At 39.2% G+C, this 21,751-nt stretch overlaps 1 protein-coding gene across 10 annotated transcripts in view; it reads left to right on the forward strand.

The window, feature by feature from the left end:
• PTPRM (protein tyrosine phosphatase receptor type M) overlaps positions 1-21,751 on the forward strand; it is a 492,832-nt gene that overhangs the window by 462,840 nt on the left and 8,241 nt on the right. For all 10 annotated transcript variants that reach the window (XM_076329941.1, XM_076329942.1, XM_076329946.1 and 7 more), the window contains 7 exons: positions 7,754-7,870; positions 12,558-12,712; positions 13,014-13,149; positions 13,731-13,880; positions 14,366-14,539; positions 16,899-17,030; positions 20,137-20,262. In XM_076329941.1, the coding sequence (XP_076186056.1) occupies positions 7,754-7,870; positions 12,558-12,712; positions 13,014-13,149; positions 13,731-13,880; positions 14,366-14,539; positions 16,899-17,030; positions 20,137-20,262 (990 nt within the window). The remainder of the gene's footprint in view (positions 1-7,753; positions 7,871-12,557; positions 12,713-13,013; positions 13,150-13,730; positions 13,881-14,365; positions 14,540-16,898; positions 17,031-20,136; positions 20,263-21,751) is intronic.

Below are 21,751 nucleotides of genomic sequence, written 5' to 3' on the forward strand. Positions count from 1 at the left end.
TGTGCTTGGGCCTTGGGTCCAAGCTTGGTCCTCGCTCAGGGTGTGCAGCCTTGGTCAGCATTCAAGAAACATTTCTAAACCAGATACAAATGCTTCCTTAACAAACAAAATCCAGAAGTCTTTATATTGAACCAGATCTTCTTCAGGTCCACCTGATGATTTTTTTCTGTTATAGACAGACATTAGACATCCAAGAAAAACTGCCAAATAAAGCCCTATCCAAAGACTTCTTACTGAAAACGTATTGCAAGAACCAAACAAAAACTTCATAGGGAATTCCAGCAACATAAAAACTGTGTGACATTTCCAATGGACTTGCCACCTATTCTTAGAATAAAAAAGGAATTTTTTGACACAAAGCTATTATGAAGCTTGCACTTACGCATTTTACAAGTTTTGAGAATCTTCCATGCAGAAGAACCACCCTCTAATAAACAAAGGTAGATGCAAATTGTATTTAAGATTCAGATCACCCATTATGGAGATATTGCAGAGGTGAAACATGGTAACTCTTTAACATGTCTCACAAACAGCACATTTGTATTTAGTATAAATGGAAGAACACTCTTTCTAATTGAAACTGCTTCTAAATGTAATAAGCCAAATTACCTACATTGGAATTAGTTCAGGATACCGGCATTAACACTCCTTAGGAGGTATGCCAAAGAGTTTGTAAGCATACTGGCGACTAAGATTTCATTTTAACTTTTCTACTGAAAGAAAGAAACCACATTTTATAAATGAGAGGGAGAAAGGTTGCTGTATGAAACCCTTCCCTACCTCTAGGTAATTCTAGTCTCAGCTTCTAAAACCTATAAATAGTGTCCTTCCCCATCTAGAGAAAATTTGTTTCTTAATCATGTTTACCCAGAAAACCTGGGACCTGTGCTTATGGTACATATATGCTACTAGATATTCTGTTGTTTTACTTTTGGGTTCACTGTAATTCCAGTATCTCTTGTTGGATAGCGTAGAGTTTATACTTTTACAGAGTATCAATGACGAAAAAAGAAAACAATCATAATTTAGAACTATTGTTAATCTTTCAAGTCAGTGAATCCTTCTAGTCATCAAAACAGATTTCAGCTTTCTAGACTTCTAACCAGAAATAACAAAATGGCATTATTTCATTATGCATAGCAGGGGAGGAGCCCTTAAGGAGAAAAAATTGGCTGTTGTTCTTCAGGAAAGAGAAGGGAGGACTCTTTGCAATAATTTAATAAAGATGTCCCCAGATTAGCAATGTTAGCAGTATCAAACAGGACATCAACCTACAAGTGTTCAGCACTGTCTCATGTCAATCAAAGCAGACGTGGTTTCAGCTCTCAGTGTTTTGATGCATTCTCGTTTCCAGTAAAAGCTATGTTTCAAAGAATGTTGATCAACAGAGATTAATATCTTAATGCTCACTAATCCAATTGAGATAATTCACTTTGAGAAATAAATAAAAGAGGTTTAAGGATACACGAATGGATCGACCCCTTTGTTGGGCTAGCTGCTCGTGCCGCCAAGATGTAGGAGGCAAGTATCAGTGCAGTTTGCAAAGAGGGCTTCAAGTTCTTTGAAATGTCGGGGCTAGCAAAATGGCTTCATCACTGCAAGTCTCCTCAGCTCAGTGGTCTCGTGAAATTAATCTCTCACTCTCTCTGTGAAGGAAGAAGTATCCTGGAGGCACCAACACAGTTTTACCTTACCCAGTAGAGTAACATGTAGAGCTTTCTAACCTAACATCAGATGATCAGGTTTTAGAGCCAGAAGGCAATCCACTAACTTGGTGGTGCTCTGTAGCTCAAATAACGGTATGATTTTGCTCTTGGAACGGAAGCATGATTCAGAGCACAGGTTGTTCTGCTCGATGCAGGCACATCAGGTCCTCAGAGCACAGGATCTGAGCAATATGCCCATGATTTCACGGTTGTGTAAGGGATTAAGACAGGCTTTGAAGAACTCCAGCTAATCCTGTAACCATCCTTCATCTTGGCATGGGACCACACTTCTCATGTGCTCTGTGCTCAACCTTTTTTCCTCCAGGGCTGTACTAAGGTGCACTAATTTACAGCCTTTTTTAATGACCAGTGGGAGACAAAATTGCCTAAATATAAGCAATGAAATGGAGGCAATCCATATTCTTCTGTTGGTACTAGCGATGGAGACAGGAACACTACAATAGCTTTACCTGGGGTCACCTTTACCCTAAAGCAATTCTCCAAGAGTGATTCTGTTTTATGGCCAAAGTATGGCCACACCATGAGTTTGGCCTGTCAGCTTAATTGCATCTAAACCCAGCTAACAGGTTGATGGCATGCTAACAGTATACCTGATTCTTAAGAACAAAGGGATTGCACTGATTCCCTCAGGTAGAAAGCATTAGTGTATGGCTACTACTGGACATGTCCAGAAAGCCAGCTATTCTGGGCAGAAGTTGAATGAGAGTGCATCCACCAGGCAACCTAGGATTGTGCTGCTGGGGCAACATAGGGCAGCAGAAGGTGGAGAATTCTATCAGCTCTGAGTTGTCACTGGAAGAAGTTAGACTGAGCTAGTAAAATTCATGGAGACATCTCTCCCCCTCTGGGAGCTGTGAACAACATAAAGACTTCTGGCTGCCTTTATACAGCCCCATTTATCTGATGGTGCCAAACAGTACCTTAAATGCTGTATTTCTCAATACTCTTCCATACCTCTTTTAGAAAACTGTAAAATGAGGTATAAATCAATTAACTGACTTGCTCAAAAGCAAAGAAAGAAAATGAAAACAAGAAAGACGGGGTTTTATCTTCTGTCAAAGGTTGTTTTATAACTTATAAAATGTTCTTAAATCGCAATACATTTTTTGTTTGAAAAGTATTTAAATAAAAATACTTTCATTTGTTGGATGTCCTTTTACTTCAGGTCAGCCAAATAAAAATATATGATGTTATCCTAGCTACATCTGTAAAAGCTGTTAAAAATTTTCACCAGTGAGCTTGGTTGGCTATTTCATTTTATATCCTAGAGGTTTCACTTCAAAATTTATGTCTGACTTATCATCATTACTTAGTTCAGGATTAATTTTAAATTAGAATATATAATACTGCTGTTCACTAATGACAATCCATGCAGTGCATAGCCAGTTATATCACCTTTTTGCTAAGAATATTTCAGAATCAAAGGAAATTGGAAACTTTGAATAATCAGTGTTATTTAAACTGTTCTGTACGAACTACAAAGTATATTTCACAGCCAGCTCACATATTAATTCTGTAATATTCCTCCTATTCCAAACCTCTAAGTAAATGAATTACTGTCCTGGCTTTCATACTGCCTTTAGCTAGATGTGTCACATTGCCAAATGGCTAAATATACAGCTTCGGAAGTCACAATTTGTGTTCATTAGCTATCCACTGCCTACATTGTTTGTTATATTTAGAAGTAGCAACAGCAACTTTCCACCTTCATTTTTAAGTCTTAGTTTCTCACATTAGACTATTTTGCTGGGGGATGGAACTAGGGGGTGGAAGTAGATAATCATCTTCTCCAAATTTCAAAAATTATTAGTAAAGTAAACATGTTTGGAACAATTGGACAGTGTACCTTGGGGTGAATAGATTAAACCAGAGCATTTTCATTATGTCTCTGGCAATCACCCTTTTATCTCATCTTGTGATGAACATCTGTATTTTTTGGCACGTTGTTAGGATATAAATGTGGGGTGTATCTGAACAAACTCTCAATTATGGTTCTGCTCAGATGAGATTTCAAAATTGTTTTCTACTTTGTGGACGATGTTTACTGTTATGGTAGCAACTGTGTAAAAAAAAAAAAATCTGATGCATTTAATATTCAGTTCTAGATTCATGTATCAATTATTTAGCTAAACCTTCTGTTAGTAGGGTTTTTTGTAAAACATGTACCAAATGTTTATAAAAGGGGAAAGAGATTCATCAAGTCACAGTAGCTAAAGCTATGCTAGAAAGAAAAAATGAACAAGCATATGTTACCAGCAGTGTTTCTCATATTTGATGAGTAAAACCATATTCTATTTTGTTGCAATTGTCTTTCCTTGTACAAATAAAGGCCCTGATCCAATAAACATTTAGGAGTGTGATTTTGATTTACACTATTTAGTCTACTTCTGTCTTTAAGACACCTTTGCATTTATTTGACAGGTCCTGGAGGAGATGGGAGACTGGTCTTTAAGCATTTACTTAACTTTTGGCTCATCAGGAGTCCACAGAGTTCCCATGTCTAGAGCTCAGCACGTGCAGCAGCATTGCAGAACAAGAGCCAAAAGTAGGAAAAAAGCCTGAATTAAAAAAAAAAAAGTTTGGGGTTTTTTTTCCCCTCCCAGTGAGTGAATCATTTAATGTTGGTCTGTGGCTCTGACTGCATCTCTGGCACTGTTCCCACGGCTGCTACAGCCCCTATTCCACTTGGGAGAGTTTTCAGGAAATTGTGTTGTCATGGATCCTTCTGCTCAGCTCCAATCTGCTCCATGCCCAAAATCCCCTGTGAAGCAGAGTAAGAAATCCCTGGCAGGCCCAAGCTGCATGAGGCACAAAAGGCTATAACTCCTGTGCAACATCCCCCAGTGCTTCCCTATTCATTCCACTGGATCATCTTAAATAAGGTTTAAAAAAAGAGTGGAAGCAAATCCAACAGTTGAGGCATAAGAAGGTGGGGACTGTGCTCTTCTAAATTGGTCTTTCTAAATGTCCCTTAGATCTTAGTCATAATCCAGACTGTCTAGACTTACCAAGTTAGAAACAGACATGTTTTCCTTCAAGGCTGAGCGATTTAATTCAGTCAGGGTTGGGGGTTTTTTTCCCGATTGTTTATTTTACTAAACTAGAGCTGTTTTGAGGATGGCAGGCACCCATCAGAAAGAAACAAGGCTAAAGTTAACAACAAAGAGACGTGCTGATCAGTAGTGCTGTGACTAGGATCATCGCTGCAGCTGCTCCCTTCCTACGTGCGTTGGCCACCTTTGTGTGGTTCAGGTTCCACCTATGGAAAGGATAAGTGAACAGGCGGGAAAAGGGAATCGGCTCCAGGGATGGGGTTGTCAGTGGGCTGCTCCTGTCCGGAGGTAGTGTGAATTACCTTATTCTGCATGGAGAGTCAAAAAATGATCTTAGCCATAGGTAGAAAAACCCTGTTTCAGAGAGTTCCCGGCAACGACTATGAAAGGGTCAGTTTGCTGGCCTAAGGGATTTGAACAATGTGAATTTTCTGGATTATTTTAACAACACAGAGAAAACAATGAGCATTCGATGTTTTTCACTTAGTTTCTATCAGAGGGATTTGGAAATACATCCAAACAAGATAAGATCTGAATCAATATCAAGTAGATGCAACAGTAGATAGATAGGAGCAACTACTAAACTGCCTGCAGCGACATTTAATGCTTTTGAGATGGTTGTTCATTGCTTATAGCTGATAGATATGCTTTGGAGATGAATATGCGTTTGCCAGAGATCCTGCAGTTTAGGCACCCTGGGGTTGTCCCTCGGCTTGGCCCTTGGCTGGTGGCAACCTTCTCATCCACAGTGATGCCCTGTCAGCTTGCTGGCTGGTGAGCATGGTGGAAGGAGCAGGCTTGCTACCCTTGCCCCAGTGCAGGAGTGCTAGGTACTGCAAGGACTGTCCAGTGTCCCAGCTCCAAGCCTCTCGCTATGGAAGGGAACTGTATAACCTGGTGTTTGCCAGTTGTCCTGAAACCATGCTTAATACCTGATGAAATGTGAAGGATATAAAGAATTTTTCTCAGCCAATACTAATGCGGTTACTAGGTCTGAAGACAAGCATAGCGAAATAAATAAAAACCTGCTTATAGCTACCTGAGCTTCAGCTCTGCTCTAGGGCTTTCCATCAGCTGTGTAAGCAGGAATAAGCTGTTAGGGTGCTTGTCTGATTTTGTGGCCGGGAGCCAGGGCTTACAACCAGGCTACTCTTTTTCTCTGAGGCTCCTGATGTGGGGCTGTGTTTTTCCAGACCTTTAACTCCATTCTATTCAGGTTTAAATTTTATCCTGCGAAAGAGTCAGAAAAAGGATCAGAACTACTGACCCTGCCGTGACAAACTTTTTATTTTATCAGCTGTTGTTACCACTTTGGTGTGGCAAGACCTCTCTTCTGTCCAGACAGTAAAGAGGGGTTGTACGTGATTATCAGCTACGTCACTAGAAACAAATTCTGAGGACAGTATTTTCTTCTGCCTGACAGGACAAGGTTTGACTCTCTGTGTAATTCTTTAGATACTGAACCTGGAATTTGAATAAATAAATCATTTGAATCATGCTTTGCAGTTTTCACTGTATGCTTACACACACATACTTCAGTTTTACCTTTTGCTCAAGACTAGACATGATAGTAATCCAAATATTTTGGCATGAAAATGGGTTTGAGAAAAACTCTAAGAGTTGTGAAGTTTAATTTTTTTTTAATTTTTGTATCGGTTTTCCATTGAATATTTGAAGTGTTTGGGTTTTTTACCCAACCCATTTAAGTGTATATTTAAGTAAACCAGTAGATTTACATGTATTAAAAGAGCTGTTTTAAATTTTCCCTTTGGTGAGAGAAAGAGAGAAACCATTCCATGCAGCAGATGTGTAACAGATGCTACTGCTAGCACATACTGCACTACTGGACGATGGCCAGATGCAGTGGTGATAGCATAGCTATTACCGTGATAGAGCAGAATAAAACCGAGATATGCAAGTAATGTGTTAGCTTCCCCACCCACTGCCTTGTCCACACAAATGGGAAGGAGGAGAAAATTCTTAAGTCTGTCAGCTATCTGCATCATCCTATACGGTCCCCACAATGACCCACTTTAAAAAATAGCAGAATAATAGTGCACGTTTGAATACGTTGAATATTGTGAAGTCCGTCCCATCTAGGCCACAGCAGGGCTCAGAAAATCTGAAATGCAGTTCACAACACCCACCTTCTTGCCGTCTCCATATCCCAGGATAAATTTGCCAAGAATGCACAGCTCCAGAAGCCAAGTGAAATCACTATGGAAGAAAGGGTAATTAATTTCACTTAACCTTAGCCATCAAGAAGCAAACACCCAGGCGAAGGCATTCATCTAGACTCTTTTCATAGTTAACAAAAATAAAGGCACCTCTAGAAGGCATTCATCCTACTCAGCTTAGTTTGAACTCAGTGAGATGAATCCCACCCATAGTGTTTGGGGTCATCTAGTGAATTGGTGTTAAAGCCCAGACATACATCTCATCTCTTGACTTCAAATGTTGAGTTCTGCCATTTGACCCCTCCTCAGTTCCTTTGAAAAGTTAATCTGATAAAACAGATCCTTTTCTAACAGTAGAGAAGATCCTTCCTGTCTGAAAAACACATTTTCATTTTAGAAGGTAGGAAGATATTTTTGAGACAAATCACCAACTAGAGGTTGGGGAAAAAACCTTCTGGTGGTAGTTGTCCCTTCTGGGCACACCCTGCGTTGGAAAACAGAGGAAATGAACAGTTACTGTAACTGAGTTGTGCAGGGTATAAATAGCCCTTGTGCTCTGTACAAATTTGCCTTTCTTTACTAACCACAACACAAATCTCACCTGCAACTCTGAGAGATGTCTTAAAAAAAGAAGAGGCAATGTCCTTTAAACATTAATCGTTTCCATGTGTAGGAAATGTGACTGTTTTGCGCGTGATTGCATTTTAAAACAGAAATCTTTGCACAGAATACAGAATAGATTCAGTATGAACCTTCTAAACTAAACGAACCTTAATTTCTTTTCTATTTTTAAAAGGTCAAATGCTGCAAATACTGGCCAGATGACACAGAGATATATAAAGACATTAAAGTTACCCTAATAGAAACAGAGCTCCTGGCTGAATATGTGATTCGAACATTTGCAGTAGAAAAGGTAAGTTTCCAAATTCAGTTTTCTTAAATACAGTGGTATCTGCCTAAGTAACTTATATACAGATTCAACACGGGAAAGTTAAATCTTTTGACTGACATCCCGGTTTTGTAGCTGTTTTGTAGCTATTGGGTAAAGGACTACCGCCCTCTTATGGTAAACTGCGTTTTCCTTTAAATGCAGCAACTTTTCTGCGCTTTCCATCACTGTTGGCTCCTGCCTGAGTTAGAGAAAGTGATGTTCCTTGCCTAGGAGAAATCGAAGCCTCCCTCCCAGCAATCAATTGAAAAACACATTCGTGCTGTTTCCCCATCTTATGTTCCCCACAATAATTTTCTGTCTGTACCAGAGGCTGCATGCACCATTATTCGGAAGTCCATGGTGGAGAATATTGTTACCTGTTGGGCCGGTGTGTTCCTGCTCTGCAGAGACATAGTTGAAACAAACTAATTTTCTTGTCAAGGCAATTTCACTTTTCATGTGGAATCTGTCTTTACAGGGAGAGTTCCAATCAGCGTGTTGTATTACTGTTTACTAGAATAATGCCATGAATTTGTTTGATGCTTACTAGATCTTGTAGCTCTCCCAAACAGCTTACAATATATGGACAACATACAATTAACAAATAAGGTACTTACTGAAAGTGAGAACAAGCAGGGTCAGTCAATGCTGAAGTGTGTCATGCATTTTGTGTCAATTCAGGGGTTTTATTCATTAAAGAACAGAAGTGTTCTAATTGTATGTATCAAGACTCATTTGAGTTGCAGAACAACGAGGAAAGGGCCTGTTTGTAAGACTTGACATTCCTAATGGCGCACTGAAGTATGTTCTCCCACTATTTCCATGAGTAGATTTTCAACTCATTAGGTTAGAAAACTCCTTTTGATTTAGTTGCAGTACCTGTGATACAGTGGTTCTCTCTAATGATGAAATAGTATTCAGTTATGGTTTTGAAGAACATAATCTGTAGCATCAGAGAATCCTGCACCCAGGTAGATGAAACTGCCAAAAAGATGGCCCAACAGGGTCTCTGCACATACATCCACAGTAACAAAGGAATTAGTTTCTTTCCTGGTTTATTCTTCAATCTAATACTTACATATGCATCAATACAGCAACCTGAGGGTAATGATAACAGAATTATGCAGTCTGAATGAACTGAAATATTGTATCGTGTTTACCACTATACATATTGTACATCAAATTTGTTCAAGCCTGTTGTTTCCTTGCATTTAGGTAGTTTTAATATGAGAAACGGTGGCTACACTTTGAAGTAGATGAAGCACTGGTTGATTTCTATTCTGAAATTTTAAGCCCATGCTTTGATGTTAGCTTTTCACTTCTTAACTGGGACTGGAAAAAAAGACCTAGAGGATTTTACAGTTGATCATAACCAAACTGTCTTGAATAAGTGCATTAGAACAGATAGAGATAAAAGGCAGTAAACATTTTATTTCTTAAAAAAACCCCTCCATCTGAAAAGATTTCATTTAGACACTGCTTTTTAATAGTTGGTAGTTTTTCAGTAAGCCTCTAAAAGCAATGTCAGTGTAGTTTGAGTAAAGTACATTTGTTTCTACCCTATTTTCCGTATTTTTTAACTCTTCCAACGGTACTGGAAGGTCAAGTCTGTACATCTCTTTCACCATAATTCTCTCAAGTTTGTATTTCTGATCTATTGGGACTGATACTTTTCAGCCTCTCCAAGACAAGCTGCATGATGAGACAGACTGCACCCTAACCAAATCTGCAGATAATACTAAGGGAAGGGTGGTGTTGAAACACTGAACATTGGAGCCGCAGTTCCAAAGGAATTGAAGATTTGGCCAACAGAAAATTTAGTAATTCAACAAGGAAAAATGCAAAGTCCTGCGCCTTAGGTGGACTAACCCTATGTGTCTGTACAGGCTGTGACGTCCTGGGACAACAGCTGACATCCAAGATGATTACGGATGTAGGACATCTGAGCTGCAAGGGGGGTTAAGAGAGCTGGCCTTGCTCGGTGTGGTAGAGATGAGGAGGAGGGGTAAGGAGGATCTAGTTGAGTCTGCAACTACCTCAAAGATGTTTAGGAAATCAGGGGCGCCAAATTCTCCTCATTCTTCTCGATGGTAACGGATGGTAAAACAGGGGGCAATGGCCAAGAAGTTGCAGCATGGAAGGCTTGCACTGGAAAAGCTCCTTCAGGAGGAGGGTAGTGCAGCGCTAAAGCAGGTTACCCAGAAAAGTTGTGGAATCTCCATTCTTGGAGGTCGTCTGATCTAGTGATCAGATCTAGTGATCTGGTGACCTGATCTAGTGTTGGCCTTAGACCCTCTCTGATTGGGAGGTTGGACTGGAGACCTCCAGAGGTCCTTTCTGACCGTTTTTCTATTTGTGGATGAACATCTCATACATGCTCCTAAAATTCAATTTAGAAGTTGATTTGTTTGGAGATAAATTGATCGCTTATTTTTATTTTTCTAAAATGGCTATTTGGTAGTTATTGAGGAGTAGGGGGATAATGCTAAGAAAATTGAACCCAAAATTACACTCTGATTCTGAAGACCACTTCCTAGATATGCTTTACATTGTGTGCATAAGCAGTTTCTTTGGAGCAGTTCCTTTACAGCACAACAGTTAACTCAGATGAATTACTCAGATAATAACATACAGCAGCACCATAAGTATTTGTAGGATTAGGGTCTACATTTTTTAACATCCTAGGGTTTGTTAGCAATGTACACCATTTTCTGTTTGTTTCAGCTGAAAGAAAAACTAAAAAATACAGTCTTTCCAAGCTGAGCATATGCTTTTATGATTCATGCAGTTGTGTTGCTATTTTGGGTTTAGAAACCAGCAGGGAAGCTACAGACATGAAAATCATTCTTTTGTAGGTATAATAAGCAAACTCATTATAAAAGTACCCTATATGCAAAATCTTTTCTAAGTAGCTGAGCGTTACCAATGATAGACAAAAATGCAGTCAGCATGACAAACAGCATTTTCAAAACTAATGCACAAGATACACAGGACATATCCTGATCTGTGCGAGAGCTGGGCACATTATTTTGGAGGGGCAGTTTACTTTTTGTAAATTGCTTGAAAATCAAGGCTGCGTACAGCATGAAGAATTTGTGTGGGGTACTTGTTTCAGTCCACAGTTTGTATAGTCATGGTATTGCTTTTTGTATGGGATCTTTGTTTCTTGGGGGATTGTGGGCAGTTGTTAGGAGCATTACAAAAGTGTTTGGGACATGGATACCCCACCTACGCACAGCTATTTATGGAGTTGGAGGCCTTGCTTGCAGTAGCAAAAAGCTGTGTTAAATAACACACTCTAAAATCCCCAGAGTACAGAGACCAAATTGTATTTCAATGTGTTTGCTAGACTGTCTTAAAATGCAAATTACTTTGTCTGTTCCTGGGTTTTAATATGTTTTAAAATCAGTTTTTAGGATATAAGGTCATTTCTGTTGCAAGGGTGTGATCTCCTCAGTCTACACCAGTGTCACATATGCTCTTCATCTTCTCCCTTGCCTGCCTTCTTGTGTCGCAGTTTCCGAGGGAGATGAGTGTGGATATTCCTCCGAGCAGATGCCCTGTCTCCACAGACCCCGAGCCTGAGCTGTCAGAGCATCAGGACTCCAAGATACACCAAGACCACTCCAGTCATGTAGCCCTGGCATGGCCAAAATTTCTCAGTCACTGAAAATCACAGACTATTTTAGCTTGCACACTAGCAATAAATTAGGAAGTTTATATTACTTCATTATGCAAAAAGAATTAGACCTTTTATATGCAAACCAGCTCAAGACAGGAAATACATCTTTAAGAAGAAAAACTGTAAACCACCAGTTATTAATATCACTGACATTTAGTCCAGCCTAGACATGATATGTCATAATTTTGCTGTTTGCTTATGAAATATGTATGATGGCCTCTGGTCTGTGGATTTCTAATGAGAAATACTTGCAGCTACATTTTTAGAGGGGGAAGGGGAAATACAAGCACTAAGAAAATCAAACTTAGCATACACACCTCTAATATCCAGACTGCTCCAGAAAGTCACATGGGCAATTACTTATACGATCGGCTTCTCATTCATACCTGTCTTACCATATCCACATGCTTGTAGACTGTGGCAAATCACTTGAAGGGTGAGCATGTGGAGGGCTACAAATGCAGCCCCTATGATTGGAGGTGCAGAAAGGTTTCTTACTATTCAGCCGTTTCTTTCAGACCAGTGAAGGAGACAAATGATAGGGAAAATTATGCTGAAATTGTAGTTCCCTGAAATCAGCAGCAAAACTCCTGTGGAGAGCAGTGGGAAAAAAAAGTCATCTGTGCTATATGTTCATGGCCTTGCTGCTGACCTGTTCTGTGATCATGGCATGCATCTTTCAAAGCAACCTAGTGCTTAAATATAGAGATGAGCGTCTATCTTGTTGCTAAAAGTTTCTAGCCAATCTAGTGCTCAGTTACTCAGTTTTGTTGTAAGGCTTTGAAACCAGTTGATATGTAACCTTTGAACTTGCTCTCCTGCTATGAAAAAGCTCTCCAACAGTCTGTACAGATACGGATATTGGTAGGGGGTGGATGTTTTTCGGCAAGGCTCAGGCTTTTGAAGTTACATTCCTACGATGTCTCTCATCCAATTTCTTTCACATTCCAGCTTGTTTTTCTTTTTCAACCCTTATCTTTTCAATAGAGAGGTGTTCATGAGATTCGAGAAATTCGGCAGTTTCACTTCACTGGCTGGCCAGACCACGGTGTACCATACCATGCGACAGGCTTGCTGGGATTTGTACGACAGGTCAAATCCAAGAGCCCACCAAATGCTGGACCTCTGGTTGTTCACTGCAGGTGGGTAGAACAGAAATCCCTCTGTTGTGTTGTCCACTAAACTCAGAACTTACTTTTGCTTCTCCTGTACTGCATCATCCCCACACAGGTTGCTGAAGCCACTGGAGCTCTACCCACAAAAACTTAATATCTAAAATATAAACAAGAATGGCAAAACTGAGTCTGGAATCCTGCAAATGCCTGAACACAAGACTTAATTTCAGTAATCATCCCACTGATCAAGCACCTGCAAGATGAACCGTTGCACTTTACATTTTCCAATACGCTGCTGAACATTAACTGTGCTCTTCTTTTACTTTAGTGCTGGTGCTGGCAGAACTGGGTGCTTCATTGTTATTGACATCATGCTAGATATGGCGGAAAGAGAAGGCGTTGTAGACATATACAATTGCGTGAGAGAGCTTCGATCTCGGAGAGTTAACATGGTGCAGACTGAGGTATTGTTAATCTGCTGGAATACTGCCTTACACTTTGCACGAAAAAGTATTCTTCTAAGCCATAAAAGTAGAGCCCCTTCGTGGTAGGCACCGTCCAGAAGGTAGTTTATTTAGTCATATGCAGAAAATAATCCACACACAAACTTGAAGAACCACTGCCCAAACAAGTGCCCAGTTATGCCTCACTTAAGGTTTGCAATGGTTTTCTAAAAAAAGAGGAAAATCGTGTTTCCTCTCCAGGGAGGATTCATTCTGGGGTACATCTTGTTGAGGCTGTTATGTGATAGCACCTACAGAACTGTGCGGAGGAATGAAGAAAGCAGAAACATTCCAAGTTTTATTACGGAGCGTTACTGCACTTCTGTTTGTACTTGTAACTAGTTCGAGTCAATCCTTCTATATTAACTTCTAAATGAGTGGGAAGTTTTGTGAACTGCTGTTGTTTTGTGAACTGGTCTTGCTTCAGAGACAGTAAAGTCAGAGAGAATTAGTGGCAACCATATTAGTTGTTATTTTTTATTTACCAAAATACTAGGAGCGTATGCTCTCTCTGTCAGTAATTATTTTATTTGCTTTACCAGGAACAGTATGTATTCATCCATGATGCTATCCTGGAAGCCTGTCTTTGTGGGGACACATCTATTCCAGCTTCTCAAGTTAGGTCTGTTTACTATGAAATGAATAAACTGGATCCTCAGACTAACTCCAGCCAGATCAAAGAGGAATTTAGGGTAAGTTGTGGCTAGCAGTACCTAGAAGTTATACAGTTCAGCTATGCTAAAGACTTCTACTTAAGTGCTTGCTTATTTAGGTATTAAAGAAGTCAGTGAATTTTGGACCAGGCCTGGGAGGGAAAGACTGCAAAAAAAGGGAAAATAATATGTCACTAATTGCTATTGAATTATGCTAAATCATAAAAGAACGCAATAGGGTAGTAGTAAAATCTTCTTTTTACTCAAGGGAAGTATATCGATTCCTTCCACTGTCCTTTCTCCAGAAGGCACGTTACTCTGCAGCTATCTTTGAGGTTATTTTTCAGATCTGTACGCTTCCAGGATTTTTTGCTTCCAAACCGTGCTGACTGTGATGTGTTTTCATTTGTCTGCATATTGATTCCCACTGAAACTGAATGCTGAGCTGATCTATTCTTAAATATTTTGGGATGCTTTCACTGCTGTGTTAATTTTTCTGTTGTATTGTTTACTCTTTTTGAAAGACTTTAAATATGGTGACTCCGACACTGCGTGTAGAAGACTGCAGCATAGCACTTTTACCACGAAATCATGAAAAGAATCGCTGTATGGATGTTCTGCCTCCAGACAGATGCCTGCCTTTCCTCATAACAATAGATGGGGAGAGCAGTAACTACATTAATGCTGCACTGATGGATGTAAGTCTCCACTACATCATTAATAATAAAAAGGGAATAAGCAGCCCTCCAAACTGAGCAATGCTGGAAAGTGGAGTCAGCATAAGAAGACTGAAATCCTTCTAGGTTGTTTTCCAAAAACATGGCACAAAATCTTTAAACTCCCAAGTACATTTAGGATCCCACATACGTTATGTCACAGCCAAGGTTCCAAAGCCATGCTCAGAGAGCAAGTCAGGGAGTTTTGGTAAATTAAATGTGTCTGGATTTCTCCCTAGTGCTTGAATTTTTAACCTTCTGGCCTGGGAAAAAAAGAGTTACCTATTAAGACACAAAGGCAGTTAAATAGGACAATAAGGTTTGCAGCAATATTTCAGTTCCCTTTGTTTCTAATTTAAACAGTAATTAACAAAAAAAAAAATCGTCTGTCAGCACAAGATAGTACACAAGCCATTACTTCAGTCTCTCCGTTTATTTCTGTTTGAATGAATGGTTCCTCTTCATGTGTGTGTGGATTTTTTTTTCTAATGCATCTCTGGTAATTCTAATCCCACTAATAGAATATCAGTAAAAAGACACTTAAACTGCCTTTGCAGTCTGTAGATATTTATAGCCTATCTTTGACAATTTAGAGCTATAGTAATTACGGTTGTCAAACACATAAACAACAAGAAAACAGAGGTTAGCAAAGAATGAACACATTATAAATGGTCTTTTTGAAAAGTGAAGCTAGAGTAATAACAGTTTATAGCAGTTTTTACATTTCTCTCCTTTCAAGTTCTCAGAGCATTTTCCTAAAATAAGCCTAAGTTCAAAACACTCCTGTGAAAAGGTAAGTGTATTATCTTTATGTTTATCTATGTAGAGAAACTGAGAACAAAAGTTTAAGTGACTTCTCTAGGTTCTCACAGTAGGTTAACAACATTTCATATTAGAATGGAGCTTCCTTGATCTGTAATTTACAATCTTGCCATTACATTGTCTTCTTTCCTGGAGAGTTCAGTACTGTTTTGTTCTGTAAATTAAGTATTGCTCAGAAGGAGCAGTGCCTCAATATTTGCTTTGAAAACGCTTCCCTTCTTCACTGTTGATACAATGGGCTGGATCCAAAAGTGTGTCTGGGCAAAAGGCTCCAAGGGAGGAGGTGATTTCGGTCACTTTCCACCCAAACACCCTTGCCAGGCTCCTGCAATATCCCTGCACTGACAGACAAGAGCAGACATTTGTACCTCTCTCTAAACACTCGGTCTCCAGCAGGCAAGATGATGCATTTCACCCTCTCTCCACTTGCATCCGTTGAGATGCAGCTGGATCACTTCATGTAAACCTTTAAAGCTCACTTCAAGCAAAAGGGATAGCAAGCATAATTTTCATTATTCAGTATCAAATGAGTTTGAGAATGATTTTCCCAAAAAAACTGCTGGGGCTTCTAAGTGAGGGAGTAATGGAGGGCCCTTCGAGCATCTCTCATCTGCATGCAACTTCCAGCAAGACAGGACCAGTAGGATAGAAGGCAGCTGACTGATGTACCAGCAGCATCGATACCTGCTGGTTGCAGTTTTCTGAAACCAAAACAAAGAACTGAAGTCTTGCATGTCTTCATCTGTACCCCAGAACACATTGGATTCATTTTCTGTGGTCTCTTCAGTGACTGTTTCTGAATGAAAGATTCAAATAGCTGATCAGATTGTATCTCTGTTGCAGTACAAATACTTCAGTTCCAGGCATGTGGAGGCTTCCCTGCCCTCCTTAATGAAGGTTATGGCAACCCCTCCCAAGAATTGCCCCAATATGGCCACACTGGCCTTCAACACTCAGGAGGACATAAATAATTGAAAATTACACAATTGAACAGTTGCACCAAACAGCTCAGTCAACGACATACTCTGGTACTAAAAAAAAAAAAACAAAGGGCACTGAAATTTATCCCCTGGGTATCCTCGCTGCTGTCAGATAGACCAGAACTTCAACAATATTTCTGAAAAATAACTAGATATTTCCTTTCACAGGCATCATTCAAATTAAAAGCTAGGCAGACAGCCAAGATTAATCTGTCCATTAACAGCTCAAACCAAAACTGTTGCTCAAAATTTTGTAGAAGTTGCATTGGAGGCAAAAACCTCTGATGATTTTACTCTGTGCCTATGGCATAAAATAAGTTTCAGAAGTATAACATCTGCGGAAGTTATATTCTGACCAAATACAGTTTAACTTTGAAGCATATAAGATCTTGGGAAAGAGCTGAAAACAATGTATTAATTATATAGAAAATAGAAATAACGCTTTCAGTCCCAAAGTTTTGGGGCTATGACTGGCATTCTGCTAAATGGATTTTTGTCTTTTACCATTCTTCTCACCATCTCTTGTTATTTCTTTGCAGAGCTACAAGCAACCATCAGCTTTTATAGTTACGCAGCATCCCTTACCAAATACTGTCAAAGATTTCTGGAGACTGGTCCTAGATTATCACTGCACTTCAATAGTTATGCTGAACGATGTCGATCCAGCACAAGTAAGTCCAGAAAACTGCTCCATTCAACAGAGGAGTGCTAGTGCCTCAGCATTTCAGCATGTGTGCTTCAGAACAGCTTTAGGACGTAATCAGTTTTATAAAACAACATTAAATACTAACACACTAAAAAATTGATTTGTAGCTTGCAGATACACATAGGGAAAGAGGAATAAATCAGACCATCAGCAGCTTCTCCACCAAAATGTTAATGCACACACACATAAGTGCATGCACCCATAATTTATTCTCATAAGAAAACATGCTTTGGGAAGAGCTGCTAAAAACCAAAAATGATGGTTGTAGAATTCTGACTCAAGTCTGAAACACACTAATAGCCAAAAGTCATAAACAGAAGCCAACAGCTATTCATTAGCCTGCCTGAAACAGGGGAACGACCTTGGTCTGCTTACTAGGGGATAGGTGTTCCCAGTGTGAAAATCTGTGTTATGATGTTTGGCACAAAACAACATTGTTAGCAAGGAGGTAGGAACTAAACAAGATTGGAGACCAAGTATCCTTCGCAAGAGAAAACAGGGCAACAAAATGTATGGGGGAATGTAATTACCTTACAAAAGAGTTGTGCATGCTGAACATGTTCTTTAGAAAATTGGAAAACCATACCTACTGGTTTGGCAATTTAATTACTAGCATTAATCACTAAGTGTCCTAGAGCCTGGCTCACAACTGTGCAATTCCAAGTTCTTACACAGATACAATTTCCTTGGTTCCAACAAACTGCACCAGCCATCTGCTGGAATAACGTGGTGGTAATCTGGATTCTTAATATGTAAATATTTGCTAATTCTTGGTTAAGAGCAATTGTTATTAGCAGACTGCATGCCATTTTTATTCTTGATATGATCAAGAATCTTTTTAGTTTTGTTGAGTATTGTTCATACCTAGAAAAATGTTTCCTTCTATTTCTTTTTAACATGAAGAATTTGTTTGTAAAACATACTAATCTTCCGTTTTGTCTTTCAAAGGAATGTGTAGGAATTCCACACGCTATTTTAAAGACTGAATTTCTGATTCCAAGCCCTTAACTGTCTACAGGGAGAAAAATAGAAATGAAAGACAAAACTTTTATTCATGAGTCTAAGATTATTTTCTGAGTGAATAAGGAAAGACTCAAGGGAGTCAGACTGTTAGGGACTGCTGAACAGAGTTCTTTTAATTTGTGGGCTGTGTTTTGAATTTACAATAGTGCATGGCTATTTCAAGCATTTATTAGCCTCACAGGCTTTTAAAAGCTATTGGGATATGCAGTTAATGCACCTGCCTCTGCAGTATGTTAAACCTTTTCCCTCTAATGTGAGTAACAATCTTTTCATTAGGAATAAATCTCAAAACCCTCAGAGCAAACAGAAGTGGAGAGAGGGCAGAGCTTATTAAAAACACACATTACATTCAGATTTATTAATAATTACTGTTATTATTTATGTATATATGGAGTGTTTACAGTTCCGTTTAGATATTACACTTTATGTGGATTGTTATGCTCTATTGGGAAATGAAATTCAACCCTTCACAGTGACTCTGACTTAAAGAGAGTCACTAGCATCACATGCATGCAAAATGCGCAGACCTAAATGCTTCTAGTTTCTTTAGAACTTGAAAATCTTGGCTTCCTAAAACAGCTCCAGCAAACAGCTCTGCTTATTATCATTTAAGCATTTTTCAAAGATCTGTTAGAACAGTATTCCTATGTATTTGAAAGACGTGTAGTAAATTGTGCACATATTAAATGATCTGAGCACTGGCATTTGCATTAGTCGTATGCATGGTATTTTGCTATCCTGTACACTAGCATATTTCATAATAAAAATTTGTGTAAGATTTAGACAATATTTGGAAAGTAATTTGCTCAGCAGACCGAATCACGGGGGGGGTTTCAAATAAACGAAAATATATTTTCCTACTCGAAATGTCTGGGTTTAACTTGTTAAAGTGAACTCTTGCAAATCAGACCCTGCTCTCTTTTTAATTGATGTAGTAAATGATTATGTTTTCCTAAAATGTAGTCATCTCTAAACGGCTTTGTTGAGGAATAAGTGTTATAAGAAATGCAAAACAACATCTGGAGTAAATGTGATTTGTCAGCTCAGCTCTGGATCACCAACAGCAATGCAGCAGAATGAAGACCACAGCTGTTTTACTGAATGAAATAAAGTTCTAAATATGACATCAAAGCTTCTGCAAGCAAACAAAATTTCATTAGTTCATACTTAATTTTGGTGAATGCTTGCAAAAGCTACATGCTTGAACTGCTGTAAATATCCCTGGAAAAAAATCATTAGGGTTTTTATGGAAAAAAGGGACAAGCAGAGTCTAGCTTCAAAGACCTCCTTGCAAAGTGTTGATTTAATCTTTAAAGTATTAACACAGATGATACTTAGTTCCTGGGTTAAGCCATTGTGATATTATTAGACGCTAAAACTGTGCAAGATAATGGTAATGTTACTTTGTGATCTTTAGATACCTAGAAGTAAAGTTTTCTGAGCACTAAAGAAAGCATAATTACTATTTTCAGGTGACATTCATAAGATGAAATTGAGCAGTTGTTGCAAATTTAAAGCAATGCTGATATTAGCCAGTATCATCAGTCATGGCTGAAACAGATGTGAAAGTCCTGAGTTTTGAGAGTTGATGCACCCTTCATAGTATGAAGCGCACATTCTGATGTAGCTTGAATTATTACCAACTTTTCAGGACAGTTGGAGATACCAGACCCTTGGTCTTTAGGCTTCACACTGTCTCCGAGATACGGTAATAGCTGACAGCATTCCCCTGTCTTGTCATACGGTATTGCAGAATTGACGTTGAGTGTCAGAAATGTGTTACTCCAAATGCCAGAGAATGGTGAGTACAGCAGCAAGCAAGAGCGTGTTTAGTTAAGTGAAAAGGCATTTGTTTAAACTTGTTCCGCACAAGTAAAAGCAGAGTGCTCGAAACTGATGGAGGATGGTGCACTGTGTATTTTGTAAAGATACTGTGTGAGAATGTCAGTAATGAATGCAGCACAAAGAAAAATCTAGAAAAGTATATTGAGGCAGCATGAAATTCAAAGTGATTAACTGTGCTCTTTTGTGTTTGTCGTCTTCTATAGCTGTGTCCTCAGTACTGGCCAGAAAATGGAGTACACCGACATGGTCCTATTCAGGTGGAGTTTGTATCAGCTGATTTAGAAGAAGACATAATCAGCCGGATATTCCGAATTTATAATGCAGCCAGAGTAAGGATGTTATTTGCAAACCAGTTCTGTCTCAGTAGATGAGTTGACTCTAAAGAAAAGTTGGTCTTTTCTCCGAAGTAACAAGCGATAGGACGAGAGGAAATGGCCTCAAGTTGCGGCAGGGGAGGTTTAGATTGGATGTAAGGAAAAATTTCTTTACTGAAAGAGTGGTGAAACATTGGAACAGGCTGCCCAGGGAAGTGGTTGAGTCCCCATCCCTGGAGGTATTTAAAAGACGTGTAGATGAGGCGCTTAGGGACATGGTTTAGTGGGCATGGTGGTGTTGGGTTGACGGTTGGACTCGATGATCTTGGAGGTCTTTTCCAACCTCAATGATTCTATGATTCTATGATTCTATTCCAGTCACAAAAAAGGAAAGTTAAACTCACATAAAGCCATTCTCATTTTTCAGCTTATTTTTTGAGAGCAACAGTGCAGTACTGAGTCACACCATAATCAATGAGAAAAAAGCCTTCTATGTGTAATTAAAGTAAAAAATATTTTAATGCATATCTCAAGTGTGTTAAATGCAAATGAAGTAAATGCAGTATTCAGATTGGTAGCCAAGAAATGCCAAAATCAGTGCTGTTTTCAACAGTTTGAAATTAGCCGTCTTGCATATTTGTATCCTGTGTCATGCGAAGAAAGCTGTGCACCAACACTAGGTGTGTTTTTCAATACCAGTCCCAGGCTTTTAGTGAAGATCCTGTCCCACTAATCACACTTCATAATATATGTAAGCACTTCAGAAGGGCAGGTACATTCTCATGTCCAGCTTTTATGCTCCCATAAAGTTGACAGGAGACTAAACGAGGCATGTCTTTCAAGCTGAGTGGAAAAAAGGTTCCACCACAGCCCAGGCATCTCTTCCCATCCAGATGAAGCGAGCCATCGCAATGGACCAGTATCGATCACCAAAGAACCATAGCTAGGAATAAGCAGCATTCCCTGCTGAAAAAAGTTGGGAACTGCCCTGAGATCTGGTAGCTCTCAGGACCGTGAGAGAAAGGCCTCCAAAACACAAACAAAAACATGCTGATATCTGAGCAGGGAAGCAGACTGTAAGCTTCAAGATATTTCTTTAATACTATGAAGGCCTTGCATTCGCAGTAAATGTGGCAACATAAAAACACAATCTCCAGCAGCATTAATATGAGCTTTAGCAGGCACTGGGTCTGGCTGATGTGCTTTGGGAAAAAGGGCCATCAGCTGAAAGAAACTGGCCAGGAAATCAGTAGATTCCAAATTTTGACATAAAGCAGACAAAACCCATTGAAGAACATATCTAACACTGCATCCACTTCGGTTTTTTATTCCCTTATCTTGTTAATCTTACATCCTCTCTATTACCTCTTACTTTAGAGAAAAAATTGTAATGTCAACATTTCTGTGTGTTGCTCATTTTAAAAGTGGCACTAAAATGTCCTCACTTTGCACAGAAGTGAAAGTGGCAAATCCTAGACTACAAAAACAGTTTTCATGTGTGTGT

This window comes from Aptenodytes patagonicus, chromosome 2 (genome assembly GCF_965638725.1).
Source record: "Aptenodytes patagonicus chromosome 2, bAptPat1.pri.cur, whole genome shotgun sequence".
Lineage (NCBI taxonomy): Eukaryota > Metazoa > Chordata > Aves > Sphenisciformes > Spheniscidae > Aptenodytes > Aptenodytes patagonicus.